General features: G+C 41.3%; 1 protein-coding gene across 1 annotated transcript in view; it reads left to right on the plus strand.

Annotated features, from left to right (window-relative positions):
• The window catches only part of LOC110535589 (receptor-type tyrosine-protein phosphatase N2), a 295,931-nt gene that overhangs the window by 86,148 nt on the left and 189,050 nt on the right, over window positions 1-20,733 (plus strand). Inside the window, exon 3 of the mRNA XM_021620665.3 lies at window positions 5,549-5,662. Coding sequence (XP_021476340.2) covers window positions 5,549-5,662 — 114 coding nt within the window. The remainder of the gene's footprint in view (window positions 1-5,548; window positions 5,663-20,733) is intronic.

Below are 20,733 nucleotides of genomic sequence, written 5' to 3' on the forward strand. Positions count from 1 at the left end.
GCCCCAGTGAAACATACACAGGGACAGGCACGCAGACACTTTCATAACATGAATCATGAGGATAATGTACTGTACCTTACTGTCTGACCAAATCATGGTTTTAGCATCCTAAAAATGTTGACATTTTTATTGAGGTAAATGAATGTGCAACCTGCACCGATGCAACCAATGCATTAACTTTACCCTTGTCAAAGGGTCGCAAAATGTGACTCAATGGTCACAGTCTGGAGCGCTGCCTTGTAGGATTTTCACTATAGGCATACTCTCAAACTTTTGTTTTACATCACTGAAAAAGGCCTCCATTTTCGCAATCAACATTAGCCTAGGACAAGGCTCCTCTCTCACTTTTTCTCTCTCCTTAGCAGCAGAGCAGTTCTGGACAATTTGGCCCGCTGCAATTTTACTTATGGGTTTTCATTTATTTTATTGGCCAAAAGCCAGCAATTACCGGCTAATGGAAACCCTGTGCCCTAGTGGCATGTTCTGTCCATTGTGCTGACACAGCGCAACAGAGATACACATTTTGCATCAACTTGTCATCCAATCTCTTTTTGCTACACCCTTAGAAAAAAATAGTTATATATAAAACTTTTTGAATCTTTAGAGGAGATTAAATAACCCTTTTCTAAAGGTTCTATATATAAACCCAGTGCATGCAAATAACCTTGAGGGTTAAAGCCCTACCCCAGAGTGTAGTGAGGATTTTAGAAATCAACAGCTAACAAAGCTAAACCAGTCACATCAAACTCTGAAATGACAGCTAACGTGGTTTTAGATATTTTCCATTGACATTTATATCCATATTAATGATGCTGCTATATGATTTCGTATGGTCAGAAAAATGGCTAGCTGACGTCCAACACTGTTAGTGCTCTATGGCAAGGGATTGATCAAATTCATATTTCGCAACACTTTTGCCAAGGTCTGAGTGGCAAACAGCAAGGTTTATAGAAACCTGTGCTATTGCAAACTAAACGCTAGCTAGAAGCAAGAGGAAATAATATATCTAATACTTTTCACTCATAGATAAAAAAAAAAAAGTTAGATTTTGAATCAACCAAAAGGTTATATAACTAACTGCCATTACGATTCAAAAACCAACTGCCAATCCATTCCAGCATGACGACACAAAAGGACAGTGGTTGAACCAACTTGCAAGTAGACTACCAATAAGAACGTTATTTTTCAATCTATTAAGGTAAGCAAAGTTTCTTATTTAATTCAAATATATGAAGCCAAAGTCATATGATAAACTTTAGGCTAGATAAATAAAGTTGAAACTTTATTGGAATTTGGGCATGTTTGTATGCTAACTTAGCCCCGCTTCTTCTGTTAAGCTAGCTATCTTAACTCATCACTTTACAAGCTAGCCAGATAATTATTTCAAATAAACTTTCTTTTATTATTATACCAAATAGAGCTGCGGACCCAGCCTGACATTGGCAATTAGCTAATTGTTTATTTTATTTCAGTATTCGTGTGAAGTCAATTGAGGGTTGTACCCTATCTTTCATGAAGCCATTAGAAGACTTTTGCTGACTGTGATTATTTATAATAAATTATGTATAATAAGTCTGGGTGATTCAATAGCCTAGTTAATCCTTACAGTTAGGAGTTGGAGTTAATATCATTGTAAAATATGTCCATGGTGTTAAATACAGTTTATGATCAAACATCAAATGTATAAGTTGATGGTTCGCATTACGGGATGTCAAGGTCATATATTTCCAAATTCTGTTCCAGTTAAAGGGTTCTTCAGATTAAATTACATATGTGGATCATACCTTTTTAATAGCTAGCTCAGAATATGAGCTTTCCAAATGTTGTTTATATATTATAGAGATCGTCCTTTTGGGAGCCCAGAAAAATCCCATCATTGCATTGTTCGGTAGTTGGGTTTCCCAATAAGTTGTAAATATAGACACAAATATTTTCCTGGTAATGTGTATGCGTCTTTTAAATCTTGGAATGTTCTCAAATCAAATCAAATGTTCTGTGTCACATACTCTGAATACAACAGGTGCAGACCATACCGTGAAATGCTTACTTACCAGCCCTTAATAAACAATGCAGTTCAGGAAAGAGTTAAACAAATATTTACTAAATAGACTAAAGTAAAAAAATTGTAAAAAGTAACACAATAAAATAACAATAACGAGGCTATATAAAGGGGGTACCGGTAATGAGTCAATTTAAATAGTCCAGGTGGCCATTTGATTTACTTGTTCAGTCTTATGGCTTGGGGGTAGATGCTGTGAAGAAGCCTTTTGGTGAAATATTGGTATGGGCATGCCATTTTGATTCCCAATTACACAGTTGTTAAATTTTGCGCCAAATAGAAATTATGTGAGCAATAATAGGATCAAAGCGTAGTTTACATTGTTGTACCTCTTGGCGCACCGATCCCTTTAGCGGGATCATTTTTGTCAACATCCACTAAATTGCAGAACGCCAAATTAAAATTAAATTACAAAAAAGATTTAATTTTCATGAAATCACAAGTGCAATATACCAAAGCACAGCTTAGCTTGTTGTTAATCCACCTGCGGTGTCAGATTTCAAAAAAGCTTTACAGCAAAAGCTATCCAAGTGTTTATGTTAGGACAGGTCTCTCAGCAGACAAAACATTACAAACAGCTAGAAGCAAAGTAGATTGGTCACGAAAGTCAGAAAAGCAATAAAAAAAAGCAATAAAATTAATCGCTTACCTTTGATGATCTCCGGATGTTTGCACTCACAAAACTCCCAGTTACACAATAAATGTTTGTTTTGTTAGTTTTGTTCCATAAAGATAATTTTTATATCCAAAAACCTCCATTTAGTTGGCGTGTATTCTTAGCTCAAAATATTACTATTTAATAGTAGTAGCCATAATTCATCAATTACACCAGACAGGGAACCATTTTTGGTTTAGTGAAGGATCAAAGAACTTTATAAGAGGGTTCTATACTGAACAAAAATATAAATGCAAAATGAAACAATTTCAAAGATTTGACAGAGTTACAGTTCAAATAAGGGAATAAGTAAATTGAAATAAATGCATTAGGCCCTAAATCTATGGATTTCACATGACTGGGCATACAGATCTGTTGGTCACATATACCTTAAAAAAAATAGGGGTGTGGATCACAAAACTTGTCAGTGTTTGGTGTGACCACCATTTACCTCATGCAGTGCGACACATCTCCTTCGCATAGAGTTGATCAGGCTGTTGTTTGTGGCCTACTCCACTTCAATGGCTGTGTGAAGTTGCTGAATATTGGCGGGAACTGGAACACGCTGTTGTACACGTCAATCCAGAGAATCCCAAACACGCTCAACGGGTGACATGCCTGATGAGTATGCAGGTGTCATGACTGTCCTGTGAGGATCACAATGGGTCAGATCAGCTTGGCAATGATTGACAATAACCAGACCTCTCACCCACAGAAAAGGGAAGGAGGGAACTGGGCCCGGTTTGACAGTTCACACCCTGTTGTAAATTACAGCAGAAGGGGAAGGGGGAGGGCAGTATTTTTTTTTAAATACCGCCCATCCAGCATCACTACTCTGGACAGTTCTGACTTAGAATATGTGGACAATTACAAATACCTAGGTGTCTGGTTAGACTGTAAACTCTCCTTCCAAACTCACATTAAGCATCACCAATACAAATTTAAATCTAGAATCAGCTTCCTATTTCACAACAAAGCCTCCTTTACTCATGCTGCCAAACATGCCCTCGTAAAACTGACCATCCTACTGATCCTTGACTTTGGCGATGTCATTTACAAAATAGCTTCCAACACTCTACTCAACAAATTGGACGCAGTCTATCACAGTGCCATCCATTTTGTCACCAAAGCCCCATATACTACCCACCACTGAGACCTGTATGCTCTCGTTGGCCGGCGCTCGCTTCATATTCATCGCCAAACCCACTGGCTCCAGGTCATCTATAATGCTTTGCTAGGTAAAGCCCTGACTTATCTCAGCTCACTGGTCACCATAGCAGCATCCACCTGTAGCACGTGCTCCAGCAGATATATTTCACTGGTCACCCCCAAAGCCAATTCCTCCTTTGGCCGCCTCTCCTTCCAGTTCTCTGCTGCCAATGACTGGAACAAATTGCAAAAATCACTGAAGCTGGAGACTCATATCTCCCTCACTAACTTTAAGCATCAGCTGTCAGAGCAGCTCACAGACCATTGCACCTCTACATAGCCCATCTGTAAATAACCCAACCAACTACCTCATCCCCATATTGTTATTTTGTTCTTTGTTGCTCCTTTGCACCCCAGTATCTCTACTTGCACATTCATCTTCTGCACATCTATCACTCCAGTGTTTAATTGCTAAATTGTAATTACTTCGCCACTACGGCCTATTTATTGCCTTACCTCCCTAATCTTACCTCATTTGCACACACTGTATATATATTTTTTATATTGTATTATTGACTGTACGTTTGTTTATTCCATGTGTAACTCTGTGTTGTTGTTTGTGTCGCACTGCTTTGCTTTATCTTGGCCAGGTCGCAGTTGTAAATGAGTACTTGTTCTCAACTGGCCTCCCTGGTTAAATAAAGGTGAAATTAAAAATTGAAGAAATGTAATGACCAGGAACCCGATGGTTACGTTGACAGTGCTCTAGAGTTCCTCTGTTGAGATGAGAGAACCTTCCAGAAGGACAGCCATCTCTGCAGTACTCCACCAATCAGGCCTTTTAGAGTGGTATAGTGGCCAGACGGAAGCCACTCCTCAGTAAAAGGCACATGACAGCCCGCTTGGAGATTGCCAAAAGGCACCTAAAGACTCTTAGACCATGGGAAACAAGATTCTCTGGTCTGATGAAACCAAGATTGAACTTTTTGGCCTGAATGTATTGTCATGTTTGATGGAAACCTGGCACCATCCCTATGGTGAAGCACGGTGGTGGCAGCATCATGCTGTGGGGATGTTTTTTTAGTGGCAGGGACTGGGAGACTAGTCAGGATCGAGGCAAAGATGAACAGAGCTAAGTACAGAGAGATCCTTGATGAAAACCTGCTCCAGAGCGCACATGACCTCCGATTGGAGCAAAGGTTCACCTTCCAACAGGACAACAACCCTAAGCAAACAGCCAAGACAAAGTAGAAGTGTCTTCAGGACAAGTCTCTGAAGGATCTGCAGAGAGGAATAAGATAAACTCCCCAAATACATGTGTGCCAAGCTTGTAGCGTCATACCCAAGAAGGCTTGAGGCTGTAATTACTGGCAAAAGTGCTTCAACAATGTACCGAGTAAAGGGTCTGAATACTTATGTAAATGTGATTTTTTAGTTTAAAATGTTGTATACATTTGCAAATATTTCTAAATACCTGTTTTTCCTTTGTCATTATGGGCTATTGTGTTTAGATTGATTAGGAATAAAAAAAACAATTTAATCTTTTTTAGAGTAGCGTAACAAAATGTGGACAAAGTCCAAGGGGTCTGAATACTTTCCGAATGCATTGCATGTAACAGAAATACTGACCATCGCTGGTAGATGATCTGTTTGTTGACAGTGTGTATGTGTGTGCTCTCTCATAGACAGAGTGTTTGGAAGGTGTCTGGAGTTACCTAGTGCGGACCTATACACCTATGATGTGTCAGCCTCTGCTCTACAGCACCTGAGGACTCTCCTCCAGAAACTGTCCCACAGAGGTACTGTCTGTCTGTCTCTCTGCTTGCCTGCTTGTCTTTCTGTCTGTCTCACTGTCCCTGTACAGATGCGTGTGTATGTCTGATTGGTCCGTCTGTCCTGTCGACATTATAAAACAGATTCAGCTGTTATGTGAAAGCAAGCCAAACGGTCGGATTACACATTTGGCCCAGAGGTAAAGGACAGGTAATTTGCCTCATACAGGCCTTTGTTCCCTGATCATATAACAGCAATAGGAATCTAATTGACTCGTATGATTGCAGGACATTTAGTGCTTATTTTGTGGATGAGTGACTGTGCTGCATGCGGCGTAATTGCGTTAGATTTTCTCTCCTGCTCAATGAATGAGAGCACAGCAGCTAATGTGCTTGTTAAACAGGGTAGATACAGGAGAACAGGACACAGAACTGGCCCAAGGATGTCCTCAAACAACAGGAGAGAGAACAAAGTTGGAAAATATTGTCTTTGCAGGGATGCAACTTATATTCTCCTGTATTTCCCCCCCCCCTCCCCCCCCCCCCCCTCCCCCCAAAAAAATGAAACGTTAATTAGCAGATTGTCGAATCGAAACAATGGTAAAAAAAATCTCTGGATTAACTATCTAATGTTAGCTAAATGTAGTAATGAATGAATTGGCCAAATGTCTTTAAATGGACAATTCTGTGAACTGCCTTGTACAAGTTTTAAGTTGACACAATACCTGTTAGCAAAGGTGTCAGCTAGAGATGACGTGCAGGAGCTTGCAGGGATTTGTAGTTTTGCATGATGTCTACTTTGACGCTTTTGGCATTTTCAAATCTGAGAGTAAATAGAGCCGAATATATTGATTGATTAAATATTTACATGGTTATCAAAACGTCACTCCAGGGTAAGCCTACACGAAACACAGCCCTTATTTTAAGTGTTTCTAAAAATCCCCAATGGAAAAATGAATGGTAGAAAAACTATTGGAACCATTTCCCTGTTTGACCATTACCCTGTTTTATGGGCATTATAACACCTCCACTGTGGGGCTTTATATTAGAGATCTGCACACGCACCCGCAGCTTTTCATACCACACCCGTTGGCTTTCTGTCCGATTCCCACCCACTACCTCAACAACTGGTCCCAAACCTAATTGCAGTCCCGCAATGTTATTTTAGGAAGTTCACTTGCCAGCCATGGTCGAGGAATTTTGAGTCCTGTATACAATATCAAATGCGCAAAAATAACTTAAGAAATAGGTTAAATTACAAGAGATGCTTACATGGCCCATTTATATTAAGCCATCTGTATTACTGGGCTATATCAGCCAATATGCTAGATGTAGTTTGAAGAGAGCAGAGTTGGAGAGACTTGCACTTTCTCTTTAGTCATTTGTATATCCTACCTTTTAGGAGTGGGAAGATTTTCAGACAGATAAATATGGGTGATCAACATTTATATCTAGGCAATGAAGTAAACTATAGCCTAATCATAGGAAATCTGATAACTGCCCCGTGCTTCTCCGCCCATGCATAAGCTATAGCCTACTCTATTTAATTGAGACCACACTGAACTTGAAGCAGCAAGAACGATGACAGCAACACTTGCTACGTTTTGCATATGCTCGACTCACCATAGTAGCCTAACGTGCTGATTAGACCGGGCACGTGCAGACGTGCGCAATTGCGCGCATGTTGATTTTGTCCATCCACCACATACGCGACCTGGACATGCAGGTTGAAATATCAAAACATACTCTGAATCAATATTTATTTTTGGACAGGTTGAAACACATGAAACATTCATGGACATTTAGCTAGCTAGCTTGCTGTTGGTAGCTAATTTGTCCTGGGATATAAATATTGGGTTGTTATTTTATCCTTTTTTTCTGGATCTTTGTAGAATTATGACCCATTTTGAGTTACACAAAATCGTGTGTGCTCTACCCAGACAATTACTTACACATGATTTCTGAAACTATGGCTCATTTTCTCTAAACTCGACACACAAAACCCCAAAACATACACACAGCATGCAAAACGTCACACATCTCTTGCAAAACCAAACACTCAATTCAAAATGATTTTAACTCCTCAAAATTGTGTTTTTGCCGCAAAACTCTACACACAAACCATCAAATGATTGGCCCTTATACATGGATGTGACAAATGTAAAACTTGTGTCTTTTGCATTTTCAGTGGAGTCCACGGCAGTTTGTAGTAGCACTCACACGTGCATGTATGTGCACAAATACATACAGTATGTATGCCTATAAGATTATATTTACACTATAAACAGAAATGCAAGGGGGGGGATCAAATGTATTTCTATCTCAAAACATTGTATTTTCATCCAGATTTTGGGATGAACAGTAACAGACAAAACAAATACAGTAGAAGATAAACAAATAGGCTTGTTACTATAAAGAAAAAAACAATTAGGGTGCATCCTGTTTCCTACTTGGGTCTGGCCACAGCACCTCATCAACATCACAAGCGATGTTCTCTCTGGCTAAACAGCGGGGGAAGTAGCGTCTGGAGTGGCATATCCAGCCCTAGCATGCCCCCTTATCTATGTCACCACAGGCCTCCTCCATCGCCTGGAGAAGGGGTAAACGTTGGTGGGGTTGGCAATCGTATACCTTATAACGCCACGCCGAAAATAACTCTTCTATTGGGTATTAGAAATGGAGAGTATGGTGACAGGTTGAGCGTCAAAACTTGCGGATGGTCAATAAACCAATTGCGGACCAGTGTAAATTTACATTGTCCCAGATGACAACAAACCTGGCCTGCTCTGGTCCATTCCTCTGGTCATTGGGAATGAGGATATTATGCATAGTGTCAAGGACGGCAATAATGTGGGCAGTATTGTTAGGACTAAGAGTGGTAGGATGATGAAGGTCACCATTCTGACTAATGGCTGCACACATTGTGATGTTGCCACCACACTGTCCAGGGACATTGACGATGGCACAGTATCCTATAAGGTTTCTTCCTCTGCATCTTGGTTGAGAGAATGCAAAGCGAGTGCAAAGCTGTCATCATGTAACGGTTTTCCTCCTCTTCTGAAGAGGAGTATGAAGGATCGGACCAATATGCAGCGTGGTAAGTTTTTGTCATTTTATTAAATTGCACTGAACACTAAAAATACAAAGTAACAAAAAGAACAACCGAAACAGTTCCGTCTGATAACTAAAACAAAGACAGAAAACAACTACCCACAAATATAAGTGGGAAAACAGGCTGCCTAAGTATGGTTCTCAATCAGAGACAACGATAAACAGCTGCCTCTGATTGGGAACCATACCAGGCCAAACACAGAAATACCAAAACATAGAACAACACATAGAATTCCCACCCCAACTCACGCCCTGACCAAACAAAAATAGAGACATAAAAAGGAACTATGGTCAGGACGTGACAGTACCCCCCCCCCCCCCCCCCCCCCCCCCATCGTTATGTTTGGAGGAAAAAGGGGCATGCTTGCAAGCCGAAGAACACCATCCCATCCGTGAAGCACAGGGGTGGCAGCATCGTGTTGTGGGTGCTTGCTGCAAAAGGGCTTGGTGCCCTTCACAAAATAGATGGCATCATGAGGCTGGACAATTATGTGGATATATTGAAGCAACATCTCAAGACGTCAGTCAGGAAGTTAAAGCTTGGTCGCAAGTGGGTCTTCCAAATGGACAATGACCCCAAGCATACTTCCAAAGTTGTGGCAAAATGGCTTAAGGACAACAAAGTCAAGGTATTGGAGTGGCCATCACAAAGCCCTGACCACAATCCTATGGAAAATTTGTGGGCAGAACTGAAAAATCATGTGCGAGTAAGGAGGCCTACAAACCTGACTCAGTTACACCCACTCTGTCAGGAGGAATGGGACAAAATTCACCCAACTTATTGTGGGTAGCTTGTGGAAGGCTACCCAAAACGTTTGACCCAAGTTAAACAATTTAAAGGCAATTCTACAAAATATTAATTGAGTGTATGTAAACTTCTGACCCACTGGGAATGTGATGAAATAAATAAAATCTGAAATAAATAATTGTCTCTACTATTATTCTGACATTTCACATTCTTAAAATAAATTGGTAATCCTAACTGACCTAAAACAGGGAATTTTTACTAGGATTAAATGTCAGCAATTGTGAAAAACTGAGTTTAAATGTATCTGGCTAAGGTGTAAACTTCCGACTTCAACTGTGTATATATATATATATATATGTCCTTGGCGTCCACATCACCAACAAACTAACACGGTCCACAACAAAACCTATTCCCCCTCAGGAGACTTAAAAGATTTGGCATGGGTCCTCAGATCCTCAAAAGGTTCCACAGCTGCACCATCGAGAGCATCCTGACGGGTTGGATCACTGCCTGGTATGGCAACTGCTTGGCCTCCAACCGCAAGGCACTACAGAGGGTAGTGCGTTCGGCCCAGTACATCACTGGGGCCAAGCTTCCTGACATTCAGGACCTCTATACAAGGCGGTGTCAAAGGAAGGCCCTAACAATTGTCAAAGACTCCAGCCACCCTTGTCATAGACTGTTCTCTCTGCTACCGCATGGCAAGCGGTACTGAAGATCCAAATCTAGCTCCAAGAGGCTTTTAAACAGCTTCTACCCCCAAGCCATAAGACTCCTGAACATCTAGTCAAATGGCTACCCAGATTATTTGCACTGCCCCGTCCTTTACGCTGCTGCTACTCTGTTATTATCTTAAATTTTACTAGGCAAGTCAGTTAAGAACATATTCTTACTTACAATGACAGCCTACCAGGGAACAGTGGGTTAACTGCCTTGTTCAGGGGAAGAACGACTGATTTGTACCTTGTCAGCTCAGGGATTAAATCCAACAAACTTTCAGTTACTGCCCCAACGCTCTAACCACTAGGCTACCTGCCACCCCAAAATGATCTATGCATAGTTTAATAACTTTACCTACATGTACAGATTACCTCAATTACCTTGACTAAACAGTGCCCCCACACATTGACTCTGTACCAGTACCCCTTGTATATAGCCTCGCTATTGTTATTTTACTTCTGCTCTGTAATTATTTGTTACTTTTATTCATTTGTTTTTTTTTTGCTGTTTTTCTTAAAACTGTATTGTTTTTTAAAATATATATATATATTTGAATTGTAAGAATCTATTCAACTGAAATGTGTTTTCTGCATTTAACCCAACCCCTCTTTATCAGAGAGGTGCGGGGGGCTGCCATAATTGACAACCACGTTTTCTGCAAACAGTGGGTTATCTGCCTTGCTCAGGGGCAGAATGACAGCATTTTTACCTTGTCAGCTCAGGGATTCGATCCAGCAACTTTTCAGTTACTGGCCCAACCCTCTAACCACTAGGCTATCTGCTGGGTCCCAAGTGTGCTCACCACAAAGAATGCCTAATTGTTGTCACTTGATGTTATATGCTTTCTTGTAATCAGAAAAGTTAATTGAAGGTACAATGAGCTACTGGCAGCTATTTGCAAGTATGTTGCTGTGCTTTCAAAGATAACTTACTGAGTTAAATTGCCAGTTAAGCTGCCAGTATGTTACTGCCAGTTAGTTGCTAGTGACTCTGACGCTCGTCAGAGTCACTAGCAAACTATCACAGATTACAAAGGGAAACCAAGCCGCGAGCTGCCCAGTGACATGAGCCTACCAGACGAGCTAAATTCCTTCTATGCTCGCTTCGAGGCAAGCAACACTGAACCATGTATGATAGCACCAGGTGTTCCTGATGACTGTGTGATCACTCTCTCCATTGGCCGATGTGGGTAAGACTTTTAAACAGCTTAACAGATGGATTAGCCAGACGTGTACTCAGAGCATGCGCTGACCAGCTGGCAAGTGTCTTCACTGACATTTTCAAACTCTCCCTGATAGGGCTGTTATGGTGACCATATTACTGCCACATCGGCGGTCATATCCGCAGTTAAAATCCATGTGACCGTTTAGTCACGGTAACTAGGCTTCTCCAAGCTCTGATGCTGCTGATTATCATTAGTAGTCTACCAAACTTGCTAACTGCCTGGTATTCAGCACTCTTTTGTCCCTCGAATCACTCTGACATTGATGCAAATGCAAAAAATCAAATCAAACCCTTCATAGGAGCCCATGAACTCATGTTGCGCAACATTTCTATAGGCTGTGCAATTGGCTGAGAAAACAGAGTTTTGATGGCCTCTATTAAAAAGAGGAAGATGCCATCAGCTTTCTATAGGCTAGGCCTACTATATTTATGTGTCAACTTTCCTATAATTAAGCACATTGCTTTGCTTTAAAACAGGAGTATAGCCTACCTGGCTGGCATGAAAATGAACCATGGGAAATTTTAATCAAAACAGTTTGGCTTTTATGAGCTCTATACAACCATCACAGCTGTAAAGAACCATTCATGATATGCAAAAAAATGCAGTTAGAAAAAATACAGTTCCAGTTAGATTTCTAGAATTGTTTGCTTGAATATCTGTGTTTTTGCATGTACCTATGCTTCACAAAGATTTTTATTTTTTATTTTTTAAACTAATACAATCTGTTAGTTGGACTTATTGCACCTGATACTGAACTGGTTGTTCCAGTTTAGATGCTTTAGGTAGTCTAATTTATTAATTTCTCTATGGTACAAAACACCACGAGGGCCGGTGACCAACGAAACACAATGAAGGCTGGTCTATGCTGTTTTTTTAGCAGGTTTTTTTTTTCTCTTTCTCTCTCTCTCTCCCTCTCTCTCAATTCAATTTACTTTATTAACATGGCAAGTTCATTATTACTTACATTGTCAAAGTATACATATCTAAAAATAAAAAATACAAATATATTTATATATAAATAAAAGGTGGGACCAACCGCACTAATAATAGTAGTAGTGGACATGGGATTACCATTAACAACAACTACAACAACAATATTAATGAGAACAACAATACATTAAAGCAATGGTAGTAGACCAGTGTCAACATGACTGAGAAGACACATGACATGGTATGAAAGACAAAACAAAACAACATGGGAAATATTATCGACATTACTTTGCACTTTTCACTAGTTGTCCCTCAGGTTGTGGCAGGAGGACACATATTTGGCAGCCAAAACTGCACATTTTGGCTTTTCACCCAATAAATATTAGATTTTTTCTTCATCTTTTATAGTTTCAAATTATTTGTATTGAATTATAATTTTGGGAAAGAAATATTCTCTTAGGTCTGAGTATTTGTCACAGTGTAATAGGAAATGCAGCCCTGTCTCTACCTCTCCCTTGGAGCAGAGTGAGCACAGCCTGTCCTCTCTGGGCAGCCAGGTTAGTCTGTGATGACCGGTCTCTATAGCCAGACTGTGCTCACTGAGTCTGTACCTAGTCAATGTTTTCCTCAGTTTTCTATCAGTCACAGTGGTCAGATAGTCTGTCACCATGTACTGTCTGTTTAGAGCCAAATAGCATTGAAGTTTACTTAGATTTTTTTGTGGTGTCTTTCCAATAGGTGATATATTTTTCTTTTTGTTTTGTGATGATTTGGTTGGGCCAGATTTTCTGAGTGCTGTCCTGAGGCTCTATGGGGTTGATTTGGGTTGGAGAACTGAGCCTCAGAACCAGCTGGCTGAGGGGACTCTTCTCTTTTTTTTAATGTTTCTCTCTCTCTTTTTCTCTCTCTCTTTTTTCTTTTTTTCTCTCTCTCTCTCTCTCTCTCTCTCTCTCTCTCTCTTTCTCTCTCTTTCTCTCTCTCTCTCTCATATATGTTGTTCTGATGATGTCTGTCACAGTGGCAGATGAAATCGACCAATCGTTTGGTGCCTCCAGCCAAGACCAGACATCTGAAGCTTTTTAATTGATACAGTGTAATAGCACAAATGGATTCACTAGGCTAATTAGTTCTTGCGCTCTAGCAGTGTATCCAATGGAACTAAAAAAAAGTTAAGTGTTAGACAGTTGATTGTATGGCTCAGTTTAGTTTTAGCATTAGGTTTTTGACCAGTGCATTACCAAAGTAAGTATATGCTTTAATTCAAAATCATCAAATTAAATTATATATGTCATTCCAGGTCTCATTCCAGGTCTCACATGTATGCAGTATATATAACATCCTATATCGTCATCCTCAGTTGTATTCTGGCGTCATCCTCAGTTGTATTCTGGCTACAAGACTATCCGAAACATCTGCAACTACAGGCTGTCTCAGCCAGAGGGCAGCAGATACCTTCAGCACAAACCGTGACCACAAAGCACAAACCTCCCCCAGGTAATTGGCTTTGCAGGCCACTTTAAGCTTAATCTTTTATAACAGACCTAAACGAGTGTTGAAAACCATAAAAAAAAATAAGCGGGCATCCATAGGAAATTATAATCGGAGAAATGAATACTAGGCACAGCGTGAGACCACAGCATTTAATCGAATTACTTCTCTGAAATAAACGGATGAGACTGAGGAGGATGAGAGTAGGTGCGTCAGTTTGTTCCAGCTCTATTTCCAGGTGTTAATATCTCTGAAATGTCGTCCTCTCTCCATCACACACTTTTGCTGGCGCTGCTCAGTCTTGAGCTCCGGTTAAACCCGGCTCAGTTTTGCTTGTGTCTCGTAGAACCATATCTAAAGACTGCAGTCTTATCTTTGAAAAAATCACTACACTGTCTATGCTCCAATGTGTTTTATATCTTATCAGCTTTATCCCTATTGAAGTGTCTGTCATCGTCGAGACGTTCCCCTGTTGAAGAGCAGACAGGGCGATTGAGACTATTGCACTGTAACCTAAATGGAAGAGAAGAAAAGAGGAACATCAATTGCATCGATTTGCAATTCTCTTTATCTTGCATCTGAGTTGCTGTAGAAGAAATCATACAATCTGGGCTCTGCGCACAACATCCAACGTCATTAGATCAATAGAAATTGACCCGACACAAAAAAAGGTTTCTCTTGTTTTTCGTGTAACCTTGCTTTGTTTGGCCGTATCCCTACTGGGAGGGAGCATTATCGGATTTTACATTTTCCACATGCCGCCTCCAAGTGCAAGAGACTGTCATCCACTGCAAATTATTTTAAATTAGCCTGCACCGATGGGGCTTTGTGCGAAGGCGACTTTGGGATTCATAGCGCGCAAACACAGTGTGTCCGCACCTCATATAGCGAAGCTTTCAAGTCTTCTGTCTTATTTGTTTTAGCATCAGGCTTTTGATAGCATTGTATAACATTGCACGCATGCGTGTGTGTGTGTGTGTGTGTGTGTGTGTGACATGCAAATGATCTCTTGATAATTTGGTATTTTCATTGGATTATGCCACATTTCGTGCAGGGGAACCTATATCAGATGGGAATGCATTTCTTCACCTGACTTCAAGAGTGTTTTCGTACGTCAATATCGATCTCTGTCTCGACGCCCTCACTGACTACCTTTTCCCCTCACTTTATTCAGACAGTTGTAAAACAATAAGGGGAGGCTGGCAGATGGAAGAAAAGACACAGGCACCGAAGCCTGGTCTTCAGTGGGGAGAAGCACATATTAGGTCAGAACCACGGAGCTTTACCGCTACAGCACGGGTTCTGCTCTCTCTGTAATAAGGACCAGGCTCCCTGCTCTACAGTAGGTTGACCCTTCAAGCATCACCCTTGAGCCATGTGCAAAAGCAGAGTGAATCCTCATTCCTCACTCACTCTCAAGACAAGTGAAGTAAGATAATTCATTGTGACGTTTGCATCACCACAAACAGACAGTGGGTCATTTCAGCACTACTCATCTTCCTCTACACAGGTTCTATATGTGCTCATCGGTGGCTGTGTGTCTTTGCGTTGAGGGGTATCTTCCAGAACAGCAAAACATACAATCAGACCTGGTTTTAAAATACTATTTTAACTCTTTCAAATTCTGTTATAATTTGCTTTAGCCTGCCTGTAGTTCCAGATGGGTGGGTTTCACAGCTTTGTGACTATACCATTGATTCCATTGCAGCCAGGCAAGCTCAATTAAACCCAACGAAATGATTTGAAATGACTTCAAATAGAATTTGAACACAGGTCTGCATACAATATGTAATTTCTCACCCACACTCTGTTATAATTACATTATATACGGTTTGCTGTCTTAGATGTGCATAGGGCATGCTTATTCACACAGACTCACAAATGTAAACTGTTATGTAAGCTATTTTGAAGAGCTTTCTATAGCTAAGCTAATGACTCCAGCTGTATTTGGTGTTGAAGATCTCAGATCGAGTACTACTTTTGGAGCATGTAGGCGTATTTACTTCCTCTATGCCACAGTATGTGAAAATGGAACTCTTAGGTAAAAAAAAAAGTGGAGTATTATTGTTGAACAACTTGTGAGTCATGTGTGGGTTGGATATTTCTTAGTCCACAGTTGATTTGAGCCAACGCATGGGTTTCTGTAAATGGGAATGTCAACTGCTGAAACAGTGTTCTGACGAGTGGAATATTTCCCCAGAATGTTTGTGTCACAGCATTCAGAGGAAGAAGGTGAAGGAATCGTCAGACCAAAATGCAGCGGGGTACGTGTTTATCTTTAATATACTGAACACTAAATACAAAATAACAATAGGAATAACCGAAAACAGTCCTGCAAGGTGATAACAGAAAATAACCACCCACCACTAACAGTGGGAAAACAGGCTACCTAAGTGTGGTTCTCAATCAGAGACAACGAAAGACAGCTGTCCCTGATTGAGAACCATACCCGGCCAAAACATCGAAATACAAAACCTAGACATACAAACATAGAATGCCCACCCACATCACATCCTGATCAAACAAAAAATAGAAACATACAAAGCAATCTACGGTCAGGGCGTGACAGTACCCCCCCCCCCCCCCCCAAAAGGTGCGGACTCTGGCCGCAAAACCTGAACCTATAGGGGAGTGTTTGGGTGGGCATTACTCCGCTGTGGCGGTTCTGGTGAGGGACGTGGAACCCGCCCCACTTTTGGCTCAGCCCACTTTAGTAATGCCTCTGGAGCTGGAACCCTCACCGCAGACCCAGGACTAGAGGACGCCACTGGACTAATGGTCGAGTCTGGAGTGAGTGGCGCCTCTGGCGCCCCAGGACTGACGGGTGGCTCTGGCGCCTCTGGACTGACGGGCGGCTCTGGCGCCTCTGGACTGGAGGGAGACTCTGGCAGCTCCGGCTTGGAGGGAAAACCTGGAGGGAGGAGACAGAGAGACAGCCTGGTGCGTGGGGCTGCCACAGGGCCCACCAGGCTGGGGAGACCTACAGGAGGCCTGGTGCGTGGAGGAGGCACCGGATGTACCGGGCTGTGGGGGAGCACTGAAGCTCTGGTGCGCAGCCTTGGCACCACTCCTCCAGGCTGGATGACCACTTTAGTCCGGACCCTCCAGAGTGCAGGCACAGGTCGAACCGGGCTGCAGGGGAGCACTGGAGATCTGGTGCATACCACTCGCACCTCTCCCTTAGACTCAATGTCCACATTCGCCCGGCACGGGCGGAGCGGGGGAGCACTGGAGATCTGGTGCATACCACTCGCACCTCTCCCTTAGACTCAATGTCCACATTCGCCCGGCACGGGCGGAGCGCAGGCATAGGGTGAACTGCACCCTCCCAACGCCCCGGAGACACAGTACGCAGAGCCGGCGCAGGATAGCCCTCCAGGCTATGAGAGCGCACTGGCGACATTGTGCGCTTCATCGCATAACACGGTGTCTGACCAGTACCACGCTTCTTCCGGTAAGCACGAGGAGTTGGCACAGGTTTCTCGCCTGACTCCGCCAATCTCCCCGTGTGCCTCCCCCTAAAATAATTTGGGGGCTGCCTCTCATGCCTGAACAGCAATCACTCACCTCATACTGGAAGAAGATTTATTCATGAATGAGTCGGATGCGAAGGATTTACTTCAGACACCCAATGAGGCCTTCATCCCCATCATTCGCAGGAGACAGAGATATCGGGGACGTAGGTTGGAGTGCCTTGTAAGGATCCGACGGCGAGTGGGTAATCTGCCTTTCCTATAAGTCCTGTTAGCCAACGTACAATCATTGGATAACAAAATAGACAAACTATGCTCACGTATATACTACCAATGGGACATTAAAAACTGTAATATCTTATGTTTCAGCGAGTCGTGGCTGATCGACAACATAAATAAAATACAGCTGGTGGGTTTTACGCTGTATTGGCCAGATAGAAGAGCCGCCTCCGGTAAGACAAGGGGTGGTGGTCTGTGTATATTTGTAAATATACACTGTGTATATTTGTAAATATACACTGCTCAAAAAAATAAAGGGAACACTAAAATAACACATTCAAGATCTGAATTAATGAAATATTCTCATTAAATACTTTTTTCTTTACATAGTTGAATGTGCTGACAACAAAATCACACAAAAATCTAATTTATCAACCCATGGAGGTCTGGATTTGGATCACACTCAAAATTAAAGTGGAAAACCACACTACAGGCTGATCCAACTTTGATGTAATGTCCTCAAAATGAGGCTCAGTAGTGTGTGTGGCTGCTGGGTTGTTGCCCTCCTACGGCCTCCTACACGTCTCCTGATGTACTGGCCTGTCTCCTGGTAGCGCCTCCATGCTCTGGACACTACGCTGACAGACACAGCAAACCTTCTTGCCACAGCTCGCATTGATGTGCCATCCTGGATGAGCTGCACTACCTGAGCAACTTGTGTGGGTTGTAGACTCCGTCTCATGCTACCACTAGAGTGAAAGCACTGCCAGCATTCAACAGTGACCAAAACATCAGCCAGGAAGCATAGGAACTGAGAAGTGGTCTGTGGTTATCACCCGCAGAACTACTCCTTTATTGGGGGTGTCTTGCTAATTGCCTATAATTTCCACCTGTTGTCTATTCCATTTGCACAACAGCATGTGAAATTTTTTGTCAATCAGTGTTGCTTCCTAAGTGGACAGTTTGATTTCACAGTAGTGTGATTGACTTGGAGTTACATTGTGTTGTTTAAGTGTTCCTTTTATTTTTTTGAGCAGTGTATATATGTGCGTACGTGTGTATATATATATATGTAGTACCAGTCAATAGGTGGGCACCTACTCATTCCAGGGTTTACTTTATTTTTACTATTTGCTACATTGTAGATTAATAGTGAAGACATCAAAACTATGAAATAATACATACATATGGAATCATGTACTGTAGTAACCAAAAAAAGTGTTCAACAAATCAAAATGTGTTTTATATTTGAGATTTTTCAAAGTAGCCACCTTGATGACAGCTTTGCACACTATCCACTAGATGTTGAAACATTACTGCGGGCACTTGATTTCGTTCAGCCCCAAGAACATTAGTGAGGTCGGGCACTGATGTTGGGCAATTAGGCCTGGCTCGCAGTCTGTGTTCCAATTCATCCCTAAGGTGTTCGATGGAGTTAAGGTCAGGGCTCTATTCAGGCCAGTCAAGTTCTTCCACACCAATCTCAACAAACCATTTCTATATGACTTTAGCTTTGTGCATGGGATCATTGTCATGTCAGAACCGCAAAGGGCTTTCCCCAAACTGTTGCCACAAAGTTGAAAGCAGAGAATCACCATAGGTTACACCCAGCTTCATAATAAAGACTTGTGAGATGTGACATTTGTTAAGCGTTCAATGATAACATTCACCTAAAAAACACAGTTGGGGAAGGCACTTAACATGGATGAATCGAACAAGCATGTCTCTGTCACTAACAAATACAGTCATGGGTAGTAACTTGAAAAGACAATGCATACTGGGAAATTATATTAGAGGCATGGCTTTAGTTTGGGGGGGGGGGGGGGTCGTGGTTTTCAGGTAGTTATTTTTGGCCACCCTTGAGAGGAAGTGTTTTATTAGTTTAAGTGGTCTATGGAAGAGGTATATCATAATCACTTACAAGAAGCATAGCCATCATGATGCTAAATGTATACTTGGTTAAATAAAGGTGATATAAAAAATATAATCATGTGTTGTCTTTCTGTGACTTCAAGGTAGCAAGCCATTGTCGTACTCTTTTAGCATCTTAACTAAATTGTCCTAGAATAATGCAGTGGCTGGAAATTCATTGTTTACAGGCTGTATCAGGCCTGTAGTCACATTGTTCTGACTTGTAAAGTGCTGTGTAATTTGAATTTAGGTGGAGTGGGGTTATCAGTCATTTTGTAGTTTTAATCACCTGCAATCTGCATTAAGAATGATGGCCAAGGTTGGGAAGACATCTAAACTAGAAAAACCATTTCAGTAATGGGTGCAATAAATCCAAGTAACATGTTGGATTAAACATGTATGTCATTTATGTTTGCACAGCATAAGATGAATCAATCAATGCACAAACATAGGTATTGAAACAAACAATTCAAAAAATCTTACCTGCAATATAGTGTGCAAGGAAATATTATACTAATGGGTGTGGTTTTGGTTCATAGTAATGTGTTTGAGTGCCAGACCACTGTAGGGTAAAACTAGACCTTAAAATAAGACCTTATGAAATACTGAACATAGGGTATTGTGTTAACATTCTGTGTTGAATTAACACAGGATCATTTTCTGTGTACAAACATTATAGCAAAAATAAAAAATCTATATGGAACATAACTGTGGTAAAATAAAGGTGTCTCGTTGTGGCACATTAAATCAAATAAGACGCCGTAAAAGATGATCGAAGTGGACACATTTTTATTAACTTTCTGGCACATTTGTTTTATTCTATTCAACTCTTATCATCTCAATTAATTTGTTTGAAACTTGTTGAATTATTAATTGACCATCAGTTGATGGACACCTTTTTTAATAATCTATCACACTTCTTTACTTCTGTTTTTTAATACCACAGCTGTTGCCACTGAGATTTGAAGGGGCAATCTGGGATTCAAACAACAACAAAACAACAATTAATTTAGAAAACCAAAAATGTATGCAAAGCTCTACAGAGTGTGTGTTGCAGACGGCCCAGTACATCACTCGGGCCGAGCTCCCTGCCATCCAGGACCTTTTTATTTATTGTATTTTGTTTAACCTTTATTTAACTAGGCAAGTCGGTTAAGAACAAATTCTTATTTACAATGACGGCCTACCAAAAGGCAAACGGCCTCCTGGGGAACAGGGGCCTGGGATTAACAATAAAAAATAAATACAATATAAATATAGGACAAAACACACA

The sequence above is a fragment of the Oncorhynchus mykiss genome, chromosome 11 (genome assembly GCF_057628025.1).
Source record: "Oncorhynchus mykiss isolate SJ-2025 chromosome 11, ASM5762802v1, whole genome shotgun sequence".
In the NCBI taxonomy this organism is placed as follows: domain Eukaryota; kingdom Metazoa; phylum Chordata; class Actinopteri; order Salmoniformes; family Salmonidae; genus Oncorhynchus; species Oncorhynchus mykiss.